The sequence below is a fragment of the Psittacula echo genome (assembly GCF_963264785.1).
Source record: "Psittacula echo genome assembly, chromosome: 6".
Lineage (NCBI taxonomy): Eukaryota > Metazoa > Chordata > Aves > Psittaciformes > Psittacidae > Psittacula > Psittacula echo.
The window spans coordinates 61,774,323-61,789,537 of NC_137743.1; the positions used below are offsets into that span (position 1 = coordinate 61,774,323).

Sequence of the window (15,215 nt, forward strand, 5' to 3'; positions counted from 1 at the left end):
AGTGAAACAACATGTATAGCAACACCACCCATACAGAGATGGACAGGGATCTAGATTCTCCAGCATTTGTTTCTTTCCAATCAGTTATGGCAGAATATCAGCACAGAGGCATAAAAAGGTTCAAAAATACCAGCTATTAATAAATTAGTTTATATATTTATTTCTGTTAATATAGTAAAAAGAAAAAGCAGAACTAGATAAAAACATCACTGAAAAGTGTGGGAGTTTGATCACAGGGTCAAAGGTAGACTACACATATTTCAGGCATGATTTCTATGTTAATTATCTCTGGCAGCAGTGCAGAACAGGCTAGGTGACTTATTTCCAAGTCAGTTAACTTCCACAATTTTACAGTGAACTAGAGAAGGCAACACTTAACACCTGAACACACACTTACACACTGTGGCTTCAGAAGCTACTCATTTCTCATAATTTATGTACCTCCTTGCAATTGTGTGAATATCCCATTTTTATAAACCATGTACTTAGAAAACAAAAACCCCCTCTTGCTTAGAGTAAAATCGATGGAAAAGGGAAATTTCAACAACACCACCTGAATTAACACAGCTCAATTAATCTGTGATCAAACAAATAAATTATGATCCTCATCTCAGGCAGGATTACAAAGAACTTTAATGAGGCTTGACTTCATGTAAGCACATGTACAATGCATACCAGTTGTACTTATAATGCAGCTTCCTCTACAGATAATTGTTATTCAGAGGCACACATATTACGAGCAGGAAAAGGCCATCAGGAACATGAATCTTTTACTTGTTTTGAAGGTCCTTATCACCAGTTAATCATCCTCTACAGCAATGAGTATCAGCCTCAGAATCTTTCTGCTAGTGTCAAATTGAGTTTCAATGAAGCACAGAAAGCACCAAAGGTATCAAAGCCATAACCAAAATTCAGTCAGACAATCTATCTTAAGTGAAAAAATATGGCTTGGGACAGATGATTGAAATACTTTCTCCATCATCAGCACAGGGAAGTACATTATAAATCCACACTACTAAGTGTTTATTATGACATTGCGAGGTTATAATGGTGTTCAGGAGTGCACGTGACCTTCTAAACCCCATTTAAAACAATGTGCACTATTTCTTCCTCAAAATATAATCTCTGTGCCAATACAAACTTTCTCTTACCTTGCTTAACCTTCCTATTTCTCCTGTTCACCAGAATTCAAATCCTCTTCCTCATGTGGGTGATTATTTTGATTAGCACACATAATGCCACCCAAATTCTTCAGCCATTCTAGCAATTGGAACAAAATCAAAACAAAAAGCAGCATTCACACAAAATTACTGGGCTGCTTATTACCAGCTACAGTTCTAATTTATGTTCCACACTTGGATAATACAAGCCAAACAGTTCAGCTAGTCCTTCTGTTACAGTAGAAGCATCTCAGACCAATGCCAAAATGCCCTAATAATCACAAATGCAAATTAAGCATTTCACAAATTGGAATTACAGCAATCCTGTTTCACTGAGAAAAAGAGGTATTCAAAAGGTCTTAGAGAACAATAGGTCACAGCTATACACTCTTACTGAGCTTCTATCATGAAATTTCTATTTGTATATGAAAACAGTTACCTGATTAAATGCAAAGAGGGAAGAACAGTTATAAAAACAGACAAAGAATATTCAAGGATTTCAGCATGACACATCACAAGCTTCAGCTCAAACTGTAGCTTGATGAACATGTCTGCCACTGATGCTGCTAATTCAAGCACCTCCGCCCAGTGTTTTTTGCACAACCAGTCTTCCTGTGCTGAACAACTGTTTGTGGGATAGCACAGAAAACCATACCAGGGAAAAAATTCTGGGTTAAATTATTAGTTACTTTTACATGGGGGTTCAGTTTTAAAATTCAGTTCACGTACAGTTTACAAAAGCATGAGCCTGCAAGGATTGGAAAGGTGACTATGAAGGAGACCATTGTGGAACCCTATAGCCCAACACTACTGTTTAAAGAAACAGAAATCAAATCATATTTGCTTACAGTCAAGGTGCAATAATTCTCTTCTCCCATACACCACAGCTCTTACCCTCCTGCTTAAAACTGAAGAATCATATCTACTGCACACCTGAGTGACCTGGTCACCTCATGGAACCCACAAGAAAGTTCTTCCACCCACTCCCCATTCCCACTACCTGATAACAACTTATCTACTCCATGCACAACAACACATTACAAAACCATGTCTGCAAGTACCAGCAACATTCATTCTGAAGTTGCATGTAGCCCACCAGAAAAAAAACCCTAAGATCTATACCTCATTCTTGGCAAGCTGCACTCCCAGGAGACACCGAGAAAGAGCTGCAGGCCAGAGGAATTGCTCTGCCAGGAGTCTCATCCCCCTGGGTACAATTTTTCTTAAATGCATGGCGGGCACAAAGCAAGCTTAGTGCTTATGTGAAAGCACTTAGGCTTTCTACACAGAAAGTGCATCTAACACATGTTATGAGCACCAGATTTACTACTCATGCACAGAACAAATATGTCAAGCAGCCAGCACCAATGCTTCAGAGGATGTGTCAGGTACCTACACCGTACAACATGCCAGTTATACATAAAGAGCACCAGGAGTGAACTACTACACCCATGAAGCAGGTTTTATCATGTAGTGAAGAAGGGGTACCAGCACACTGTCCTGTCTGGTACACAATTAAGACACACTGTTTAATCAAATGTAAAAGCTGGAAATAATCAACTGCTGCCTAGACTAGGACCTACAAAACAGAGATGGCTTCTTTTTAAGTCCATAACCTATCCTTCTCACTGCTCCACCCCAGAAACTTAATCTTGCAGGAAAAGAATCCAAAAGAAATGTATGCTTCCTGCTGGTTATAATACAGTATTCGCAATTTTAGGATGGCTACATCAGTATCTTTTGCATTTAATATGTATTTTATCATGAAATTCATTTATTGTGAAATTTCAGATCTGTGCATTTGTTTTTCTGAGGTCACAGAATCATAGGATGGTTTGGGTTGGAAGGGACCCTTAAGATCATCTAGTTCCAATCCCCCTGCCATGAGCAGGGACATGTTCCACTAGACCAGGTTGCTCAAAGTCCCATGCAATCTGGCTTGCAAAACTGCAAAGAATGGAGCATTTACCACTTCTTCAGGCAACCTGTTCCAGTGTCTCACCACCCTCACAGTGAAGAACTTCTTCCTTATATCTAACCTGAAATTCCCCTGTTTAAGTTTAAAACCATTGCCTCTTGTCCTATCACTACAGTTCCTGATGAAGAGTCCCTCTCTGGCATCCCTGTATGCCCCCTTCACATATTGGAAGGCTGCTGTGAGGTCTCCACACAGCCTCCTTTTTCTCTGGCTGAACAGACCTAATTTTCTCATGATTTCAGGTGGAAATGCACAAATATGAAATTCCCCAAGCTACTCAGTAAGCAACTGGAATGAAAAAAATTAAGTGATCTATAAGTCAACAACATCCTAAGAATACTTCAACATGCTAAGAATACTTCTTGTAATACAGGTTTCCAAGCTTTCTTCATTGATATTTGGTAGTTCTGATGCCCCTACAACAATGTCAGCAAACACACCTCAGTAGAGAATTTAAGAACTTTTTCTCTGGCTTCCCCAGGACTAACAGAAATGGGAAGAGCTCAGCAAAAGGTAAAGTGAAGCAAGGCAATCTGGGACAAGTTAGGAGAATCTCTAAAAAGTAGAGACAGAGACTATTCAAGAAGGTGCAAAGTTAGAACCCAGACAGAACCTGCTGCTGCTTTCCTCAACTGTTAAAAAAGAAATTAAGACTATGATAGAAAAAAAAGTCCCAGACCAGCAACTACAACACGCCTGTTTGAGAACAGAAATAAGTGTCTTCAGTGCAAGGACATGGGTTTATGACTGCTACAAAGTGAATGTGCAGGAGAAGGTCTACCAAAGCTAATTCTTTGTGTGTACACAACACTGCAAAAAGGTGGGGTTTTGGAAAGTTGTGAAGAGGTGCTGTTGTTCAGAAATTATAGGTATAGATCTGCATGTGGACAAGATGACTAAGATTACTCATTTGTGTTTAAAAAAATACATATATATATATACTGCAAAAGGATATGGGTAAAAAGAGCACAAAGCATGTTTCAAGCTATGTCCTACTGATCACAGTATTACAATGCACTGCCCAATCCCCCTCCAAATCAAATTCCCTCTCATGGGCTGCTTAATTTCCTGTGTTTCTTTCCCTATGTGCCAGTATATGAAACTCAACTGCAATCACACACCTTAAAATCATTTGGAGTGGACAAGTGAAATTCTAGCCACCACACCTGTACTGGCCGGCGTCTGGACTGCTACTCATGGGAAAAGAAACAAAAAAATCCCGCCATTAGGTAAACTACTAAGGAGGAAACAAAATTACTGTCTAAACAAAGTTACTTCCCTTCCACACACATAATCTTTTGGCCAGAATACCAGAGGCTGTGTGTGTACTTGGGTAGTTCCGTCCCTGTATCATCCACCACTTGCTCTTTTTCCAGACTCTTCTCCCCTCTCAAGCACAGCTTTTGCACTAACATTCCTAGCCTTTATTCGTTTACATTGCTTTACACCTCCTCACCTTTTTAATTTATTACTGAAACAAGTTTTGACCAGAGTCTTAGCACTGTATATTAAATATTCTGCTCTTTTCCACTGGGAAAGTCCCAGGAATTGCTGAATTTCAGCCAGATGTATTGTAACTCATTTTGTCTCTCTTAAACATTTGCCTTCCTGAAGTTCAGCAGATGCCTTAGAGGCCTCTCTCAGCATTTCAGACCTGACTTCAGGAGCTCCTGAATGTACTCAAAACTCAGTTTCACTGTGTTTAGCTCAATTTTGTTGATGTCCCAAAATTACTATCTGATGTCACTGACAATTCAGTACACCTTATTCCTGCTATTGTTATTACATTACACAACAGACAAGGTAAAATCCTTTCAGATGCTTTACCCTGTATTCACATAACAGTTCCACCAGCCTTTTGCAATTTCTGTAGCTCAATGACTATCTTCTTCTCTTTTCATTCTCCCCAAGCTTTTACAATATCAGTCCCTTTTATTCCTTTTTTGAGGGTCCTTTACCTAAATTTATTCATTCCACTGATCACTGAGAGTTAAGTATTACTGGTACTAGCAACTAAACAGGCAAATAGAAAGAAACCTCTTATCCCTCATCACAGGAAAATAAAGGAAATTCCCTCCTTAACATTATAGATTTTCATATTATCATTTTTCTTATTACAACCAGGCTCACTTGCTACATGCCAATTAATAGTCTAGTTGTGAAGTTTACAGCTGCATAAAAACCCAACACATCTCTATCGGATTGACACGGCTCACCTTGACATACTAGTGTCTTTATTTCACATACTGCCTTCCTGTCCAACAGCTGTCACTAGAAAAGCCAGCTCAATATTCTCCTTTACTGCAAAGGATTTAATGAAAAACACAGAGACCAATTCTTTGTTTAAGGTAAGATTAGTTCCTATAACTACAAAAGATAAAAAGAACAAGATAAGTGAGGAAAAGCAATAAAATCCGCTGTACAGCAACACGGTTTTCCTTTTGCCAAAAATATTACATGAGTAACTGTACTATTAATATAACTCTTTTCCTACAAGAATAACTAAACCTTGCAAACTTCCCCTCTGCCATACATGCACTTCAGGCAAGGCAATCATTTTATCAGACAACTAGAAAACCAAGTTCTCTATAGAGACAAAGGCATTCCACAGAGTTTTTTCCAAAACACCATTTTCAGAACATTTCTGGCTTTTCACTCAGTTTCACAGCTGAGCTGACTGGGAATGAAGTAAACATACTATTTAGTTCAAGACATTACAAAGAATAATGCTATAATGGATGGGAACCTAGCTGAGGTTTGATTCCCAGTCATGACTAAGAGACATATCAAAGTATGGCTTTTATCAAAGTGTCTTCAGTATATATGTTTATATTGATTATGACGATCAGAAAGAGGCAGGAAAAACAGGTGTGCAGTTGTTTTATGACCTTCATACTTGGCCACACCAGGGTGCCTGGCCAATCCTCTCGGGGTGGACAACAGTGAGATCATGAGAAACTGCACAGTCCCATGAGTAAACAGTCACAGAGCTGGCATAAAGCCTGCTGGTTTTCTAAGAGTATAAAAGCAGGACCCTCTTGCAGCCAAATCCAGAGCCTCATCTAAGGGTGGATGCACCGCATAGGAATTTTCCCAGTTACCTGAGACTCCTGCCATTGGCTGCCACTGGGCTTCCCAGCCTGAAGTGTAGGCCTGGATGACGATTAGGTGGTAACTGGTGATGTATTTCTCCTTGATCTCTGTGCTCTCTATGCAGTAATGATTTGATGCACTGCTAATTTTCCTCTGTGCTTTACATATATATATATGATTTGCTTTATTGTACTTATTCACTATATATAGAGAGATATATACCCAATTTGCATTTGTGTGCTTGGTTAATAAACTGTGCATGTTACAGCAGCTTGTGTGTGGTCACTCCCTGCCTGTCAGTATAACACATGTGGCAGGGAGTTTAGTCTAGGATGTCACAAAAGTTCATTTTGGGACTAGGTCATACCGCTGCTGTTCCACTGCAAATACAGTTTTGGAAGTCTGAAATATCTGGAGATGCAAAGCTGCAATGTTCTTACCTATCTGGAGAGGGTCTTTGACAGCTCTCACCCGGAACAGCTGCTCCCCTCGCTGGAACTCATCTGCACTGCCATTCGCCAAACACGAGTACAATCTGCAAGAGAAACACAGAACATGTCAAGATCAGTCTGTTTTGGAGACACTTTACAGTTTTATGCTCTTGTATTCTTTGTTGACATGTTTTTTTTGAAAAATCCTTCATACCTTCATCTTTAAGATGAAATCCAGCTCTTTTCTGCCATTTGTCTATTCAGTTCAACCATAAAAATCGCTAGTCTCTTCCTGAGTTTGTGTATAGCCACTGGCATTTCTAGGAATTTTAACCTAAGCCTTCAAAATACAAATTCATTCATGGCCTAAAATTAAGCTTCTCTATACAGTATAATATCAATTCAAGGTCCAGTGTTAGCATGCCACAGTAAAAGCTCCTTGTATCTCTAGATGTTACCTGCATCCTCACCTGAGGTTTTTTTACACCTGTGTTCATCAGAATAATTACCATGTACAACCTGCTGGTTTGCTGTGTTCCCCCACAGGTGATGTTACAAATTACATCAGCACTTCTTACATTACCTCCCCTATCTGATACCAGCACCTTAGATGAATGCATCTAAGAACTTTCAGGATGATTCTTTCTAAAAGAGTGTAATATCACTACTTTGCAGCAAAATTCTGAACGTACAGCCACACAGGTAGGCCTCCTATAGTATAAAAGCTCCATTAAAAAAAACCCCAACTTTGGTAAAAGATCTAAAAGCACAGAATTTTTTACTATGTACTCACATAATTTACGTGGAAACATAAGAAATAGTCCTTTCTGCCTCCATTCTGATCACTGATGCAATCACAAAGCCTGATTTTTCTACTCACACCAATAAAGGGCTTGCACAGCATATTGAGGGCAATTTCTGAGCCCAGTTAAAGATCTGACTCTAGCAATGGATTCAAATTGGAAAGAACACTGCGTAAAACTAACATAAGGACAAAACTATACAAACTAGTTCTGTCAGGCAAATTAAAGGGTGTATTTATTCTGCTATCATTTACATACACAATCTGCACATGTACATGCATGCAGGGCAGCTCACCCTGAAATAAACCCCCATATCATACCATAGCCCCCAGTAAACCATCCATGCATTACAAAAGTCATGAGAACAGCAGAAGCAACAAATATATGGGACATCAAATGGACAGTGATTCTCCTCTAGTGAACAGAACTTTTCCTTAAGCATCAATGGAACAAAAACAGTATTAATTACCTGATATCCTCCTCATTTTCTGGGAAACTCCAGAAGGCAATTCGAAGCTGCAGTTGCTCGGGCACTGGAGGATAAACTTTCTCCACCACCTCGAATGGAATGTGAAATGCAACCTGCTTTGCAGACAGTTCCACCAATGGGATCACCAGCCCATCTAGAAAGACAAGAAACAAAATGCAATTAGACATTCAGACAACAAAACTCATGAAAGGCTGAAGAAATCAGAGCAGGAAGCTCTTCCATCTCCTTTCTTACCTCACGAAGTTCAAGGAACAATTTTGATAGACAGTAAAAGGAGCACCAGAATTTTCTGAAGAACTGCCTGCCAATCTTATGTTTGTTTTCAGCATCCTAGGGCATGGGTACACATGCCTAAAAGAAAAGTTCTTCTTCAGGAGAGCTATGCTAGCCCAGCAGACATCAGTGACTCCAGCTTTGTCTCCTGATACAATTGAAGCCATTTAGCAAGACTTAAGGTAACCCAATATTTTTCAAACATTTCTGTTACAATATGGCAGCAACATCCCGTGAATGTCAGGTTTTACACAGAAAACTATTCAGTGTATACACACAAGGCAGCATGGAAAGGTTATCCAGGAATCTTAATGTTGACTTTTTTGTTAGAATTCAGTACTAAATATTTTATAGCATTTTAATTTTCATTATTATTTGTTGCTTTATTCCCCTCACCACCATCGTTCATATAATATCTATCTATATATACTTCAAATTCTTTACAGAAGCAACTGGGAATTCACATGTTTGTTCACTGCTGACTACACCAAGCGCATGAGGATCTTAATTGAAGACACCAAAAGCTTACACAAACACATTTAACCACCACCTTTCTACCAAACTAGCTCCACTTTTTATGTTTTTCAGTGCAGATTATTTCTTATCATCAGGTGATAAGAGCGTTATGTTTCTGCTTCACTCTGAGCTAGATCACACTCTATACAAAATACCAGACTTGTTCTATCTGCAAACACCCCACTGCTTTACTGAGATCACTTCCTGGATCTATCACTACAGCAGCCTTGGCTCCCCTGTCTTCCAAAACCCTATTGCCAGAAGCCTAATTAATTCCATTTCAGAGAGTTGTTACGTCTCTTCACCTCCCTAACCAGCTTCTAAAACACCGCTGGAAGCCAGAATGTAAACCAATGTGGTCCTCAGCTTTCCCTCCCCACCAGCCTCCAGGCAGCATATCAAAGGAAAACTTAAGCCCTGATGTTAGTAAATGCTTTCTCACCCTCTGCCCAGAGACATCTGCAGTCCAAACAGTTGAGAAGCCAATACGAAAGGAAAGAGCTTTGAAAGTACATGCACCCAGCAAAGCAGTCAACATCTCCCCCGGTACTGAGCAGCCCCATCAAATGGAAGGATTACATAAATACAGAAAGAAAATACAGTTTTCAAACATCCACATTTATGATTTTTTGACTGCAGAAAAAGTAAGTTTATTAGGCAGCATTCCCTTCTTCCACATAGAGTCAGTCTTCTACTGTCAGGATTGTTTCTCCATCACCAGTGATTTTCACTCTATGTTATGGATGGAGTCTCTGTTTCACAGTGCTAAAATCCCATCCACAATGTGAGAGCAGCAGATTGTAAAATGAACAACAATGGAAAAGTGGAGTGGTCCCTCTCTCTATAGCTAGCAAATAAACTAGATTTTGGCAGAAAAATCCTCTCATTTCCACTTTTGATGACCAGGACAGGAGTAAAGCTTTCATCAACTCACTAAAAAAAAAATTTATTCTCTTTAGTCACTAAAAATATTACTGACTTTTTTTAGTGCAATCTAGTCAACTTAAATACCACTGCTGCTACCACAGTATTAGTAGATAATACAGAAGTCCAAACTGAGGCACTTTAATACTTGAAATGACTCTGAGCAGTGAAAGGAGGTGGTTTTGGAGGTTTAAACTGCACTTTTTGTATACAGGCACTTTATCCAAGTCTTTCATTACACATTACTAGAAAACAGATAACACCTAAACAACCTCTACAAGGTACAAGACTCAAAAAAGACTTCAGTAAACTGCGTATCAGTACTGGGTGAAACACCTGCACGTTTTTCAAAGAGCTGCAAGCCTACAGCTTGGATGGTATTCATTGTTACAAGGATCTGGTGCTGTATATGAAGGTTAGAAATGCTGAAGTTGACAAAAAAGCAAAAGCATTCTGCTTATTATTCTAACTTATTCTAAAAATGTTTAACTTTTCTGAGGCAATGGACTAGGACAGACATACAGTTACAAGGTATCAATGCTACTTGTAGAGTAGTACTGGTACTAGAAGCAATAGTATGATCATTGCAATTACCCTTCAGTGTGGCTGTTCTCTTTCAAGCTAAACTAAACTAGCTCAAGAAAAATAGTTTGACAGGCATTACTGAAATTACCTCTCCTGAGAAAACATTTCTTCCAAGTGGAAAGACAACAGGAGCGCTCCTCACCTGCTCCAGTGCAAGCCAGCCAGTTTTACACAGTGAACTAAGGTAACCGGCTGAATTTTACATTGAACTCGTTAACTGATTCATCAGCTGTATTGTGTTAGTAGTAACCAGGCAACGACAGGTGATCGTAATTCACAGTCAGACATTCCCAGCACACAGCTTGGACATTTTCAGAATAAGGTGAAAACAGTAAAACCGGGGGGGGGGGGGGGGGGGGGAGTGGAGGGGAGGGATCTAAAAAGCAATAATCTTAACTATAAGACCATGCCTCTTTCTAAAATGCTGGATTTCCTATAAGGAAAAAAGACTTGGAGAGGAAATCGAAAAAAACAACTGAAAAGTAGAAAATAATTTTTCAGTCATGCTTTAAGGGCAGGTGAATTCACAGCAGTAACTTTGCACACAATGTAAGTACTAAAATTAAGAAGTTAAACTGCCCTAAGTTTCAAGAGGGTAGTCCCCTATGTAGTCAAAGTGAGACACCTGCTCTAGAATGTAACTCAGAGCATCAGAGGGTCCTTTTCCATTAGGCCTCCTGCAAGTCAGCTGGACAGTCTGTTAGGCGCTTAAATCAGGCTCTCAATACTCTTTGAGTCGCAAACAAAGAGAGATCCATTCAGAATGTTTATCTCTAGATAGGCAAATCCACGGTTGGTGGATTCATACCTACTTGTATCAAAAGGTACTCTCAACAAAACAGACAAGAGGTACTCTCAGGTTCTACAATAAATATATTTTAAGCAAGGAAAAAAAATAAGTCTGCTAACAGAGCAAAGGAGAAAGCATCACAGCTTCTGCTCAGAAAGCAAAGGTAAGGCCAAAAAGGATTGTAAGTTTAATATAAACAAATTACACAGTAGTGAAATCAAGTATGCAACACAAAATTGCACAATAAATCTATCCAAGGGAGAAGATAATCTTAAATTGTGGAGCAAAACTAGCAAGAACCATTGCTTCCTCTTGGGAAGCTGACATGATGACACAAGCAGAACAAATGAAACATTTCAAGTCTTGGAAGAATAGAGTCACAGGCAAAGCATAAGCAACTTCGAACAATTCTCACAGGTTAAATGATTAGCAAAACTCATGTCAGGAAGGGATTTTGAGATGCCATCTAATCTGTACCTCCTACCTAGTAAGCAGGATCAAACATATCTAAACCATTCTGAATAAATCACATCTCATCTATTTACTGCCACGTGGAACACACAGCTTTAATGAGGACTATCTGATCCTTTTTGCCACTGTTTAAAGTGAATTATAGTTTGATTTTTTTTAGAACAGCTAAAACTTTAGCATAGACATAATTATTCCTGCTGGAACAATAAAAACAAACCCCAAAACAGCCCACACAAGCTATGCACACAAACATGCATTTTCACCAGTGGAAACAACTTCTGTGCCAGCAGGGCTTACTGACATAGGGGTACATATGTGTAGCTACACTGCCTAACCTTTCCTAATATAGGGTAGGATGTAAGAAGTTACAGCCAACAATTATTCATAAAAACAGATCATGTTCAAACTGAGCTATGATTTTTTCCATGATAGACAAATAGAGAAGAAACTGCTTGAATAGTCAGCAAAATGAGGGCCATAAGAATACCAAAGAGTTATTAAATGGAACTGAAAGAAAAACCAACTTGGTCATGCACTGAATGTATTTGTTATCTAATTACATTATTTCCACTGGGTTTTTACTTGATACTCCTCTTTAAAAATAAACTACACATACAAGTGAATAATTACAAATGCAAGTGAACAGATCGCACAGCAAGAGATACGTATGACATAGTGCAAAGACAGGACCCATTGCTTTCGCTATACATTAAGCAAAGAAAACTGGCATGTTAGGCTGAATTATCTCCTTAGAGATGAGTGTATAGCTTTGATTTTATAGCTATCGCTGGTCTCCACCTCACATTTCCCTTCACTTTTCTCTCTGGCTTCAGTCCAAAAATGTAATAGAGTGGAACAAACTAATACAACCATACACAGAACAAGAAGATGAAGAAAATTAAATGAAGCACTTCTGATATCAAAATCTAAAGTGAGAACAGTAAAACTAACAGGAAATAAGCAGAGGGCAATCTTGGACAGTGAAGGGGGGGGTGTTGGTGTTATAAAACCTGTTTTACAAATCTCATTTTTAAAATGGTAAATATTACATTGCTTTTTACAGGATTTGCTATGTAGAAAGATAAATTCGTTACTGTGGAATGCATTTTAAGCATTTCTTCTTGTTTTATTTCAGTTAAATGCCTACCAGTAAAATGCCCTTTGGCTTAAGATACATTCTCTCTCATACCCCTTAAAACCAAAAAGCATTGAGAACTCTCAAATATGGGCAAGCAAAGCAAGCGTTACATTTAACCATAGCCCAACTAAATCAAAACTCTTAAAAATATTTGGTTTCTTACTGTTTTCTAGTTTTTGTACATTTGAGCTGATGTCTTTAAGAAGTATGAGCCAGAGAAATATATTCCTTCAGGTCTCGAACTCAGCAAGAAACATCATAAAATTTCACCTTTGCCTTGAACTCTGTAATACTTGAAGATGAATGCTCTGAATGTACTTTAAAAAAAACCAGTTTCACAATGTGAACATTGCAAAATGACACAAGAGCTTTTTAATTAAAAATTTACTCTTCATTTCAAATCACTCAGATCCCATGTATTTTGGCCATTACTTTACTTCTTTTTCTTCTTCCATTTTACCACATAATCAACATCCTATAAGAAGCAACATGCTTGTTTTTAAAAATAAACAAAATTCACCTCTGAACTGAGGATATGACAGACGGTATGTAACAGAAGCACATTGCAAAAGTCTGTAAATAAGGTATTTTCTCTTCTTTCACAAGCATTTCTTGCCCAAAAGCTCCATCAACAAGGCTCATTAATTTTAGTTCTCTTTTCAAAGAGGTATTGGATTAAGAGCAGAACTGATTCAATGGGTCACAGACACACCACCACTGTTCAGTTTTCTGTCACATTAACATCTTGCCCAGGTAGGTTGCAGCCCTATGAGGTCCTAAGGGAATATCTTCAGAAATGTTTAATATACTTGCAGCCTATGTCATTAATAAGGGTACATTTCTATCCACTTGCTGGACTGTGGCCTTCAAGCACAGACTTGTGAGATGGGTAGCTAATTACCTGTCCCATACAACTTCCCAAACTAGAACAGTTTGAGACGTCTATACTCCAGGCTGAACAATCCAATCTCTCTCAGCTGTCTTCTTAGGAGAGGTACTCCAGCCCTGTGATCACCTTTATGGACCTCTGGACTCGCTCAAGCAGTCAAAAGCACTTAAAACAACAGAAGTATTCACCTTTAAACACCCATGCCAAAATGGGCCAAGGTGAGGGCAAAGAGGATTTGGGATAACAGAGTTCAAACTAAACTGAACAGCATGAAAAACTTCCATTATAAAGGCTCACAGATGAGCTGCTGGAGCAGCTATGAAGCTGTATCATGTAGTAAAAGAAAGATTAGCTAGATTTATCTCGAAAGTAGACTACCTAATAAACCACATTAGATACTACAGAAGAATCTCATTCAAGATGCTCTCTTTCAGGCCTGTATTTCGATTCTTACAACTAGGAACTCATTTCCCTTCAAAAAACATCACACTCTGGGTTGTAGAGGATCTTTTCAAATGACACAGCTGGTCTCAGTGGTGTTCATAGTGGACATATACATACACACACATATCACAGATTGCTTCAGCACAATTGAAGCTAATGAGTGCTCTTACGGCAGCCCAGCATGCATGCCGAGTACTGAACAGACACTAAGAATGAACTTTCTTGCCTCAAATACAGTACAAGAGGAAAAAACAAACTGGCAAGCCCAGGGGTGAGGAACCCAAGACTGAACTAAGACTCTGCAAAGTCAGACCCTGACAGCTGAAGAGACATAAGGAGATGCATCTGTACCTCATCCTAGTCCTGCTTAACTACATGCAGAATGAAACATCTGAAAAGCTGAAGAAACATTTTAATATTCTAATACTGACTCCCAGCTGTCTGCAATTAGCATTCCTCTGCTTCAGATTAATAATTCCATGCCATCTTATATTGAGGGACAAAACCCCACAGTGTTCCTTGTAAAAACCAAGCAAACCACAGTATTGCTAAACAGTAGAAGCTTATTTTCCTTTTACAGATTAAGGAAACCAATGCAAGAAACATGTTCCTGGTTCCTCAACTATTCAAGCAGTGTCAATCTTAATAAAATAAGCAACTCATTTACACTGGAACACCCACTGTACCAAGTCAGAATAAAGTTTCAGCTATTTGTTTCTCAGATGCTACCCACTCCAAAGCAGTTCCCTGTGGAACACCTCAGCATTCACACAGCCAGCTGCAACAACAAATGGAATTAGGTGGAATTCATCTGTGTGAGTTTTTTCACTTGCTGTGACAGATCAAAAAGGTTAGACAAGACAAGAACGGGGATCAAGAGATGGAGAAAGGGTTCTGCAAATGCTGCTGCTGATTGTTAATCCAGCTTGCTCAGAAAAGATGACTGGAGGGAGCATTCTGACTTGAAGGCTTCTTTAGTTTTCTTTTCTCTCATTGTTTTTGTACTTTTAAAACATCCACATACTCATAACAGACTAACAAGTACAGCTAAACTGACCTAGAAAAACAGCAAGGACAGGGCACTGACATCAGGTATTTCTGGAAAAGTTAGCCACAGAAAAAACTCTTAAACTACGGTTTTCTCCACTAGGGTTGTATGGCAGATGATATTCGCAGTATGCAAGAATTAATATGTGTGTGTGTGCGTGTGTGTATATGTATTTTTTTCAT

The 15,215-nt window shown here is 38.9% G+C and overlaps 1 protein-coding gene across 2 annotated transcripts in view; it reads right to left on the reverse strand.

Annotated features, from left to right (window-relative positions):
* The window catches only part of ZSWIM8 (zinc finger SWIM-type containing 8), a 79,161-nt gene that overhangs the window by 44,542 nt on the left and 19,404 nt on the right, over positions 1-15,215 (reverse strand). For both annotated transcript variants that reach the window (XM_080620513.1, XM_080620512.1), the window contains exons 2-3: positions 7,935-8,088; positions 6,672-6,766 (exon numbers count right to left, since the gene is read on the reverse strand). In XM_080620513.1, coding sequence (XP_080476639.1) covers positions 6,672-6,766; positions 7,935-8,088 — 249 coding nt within the window. The remainder of the gene's footprint in view (positions 1-6,671; positions 6,767-7,934; positions 8,089-15,215) is intronic.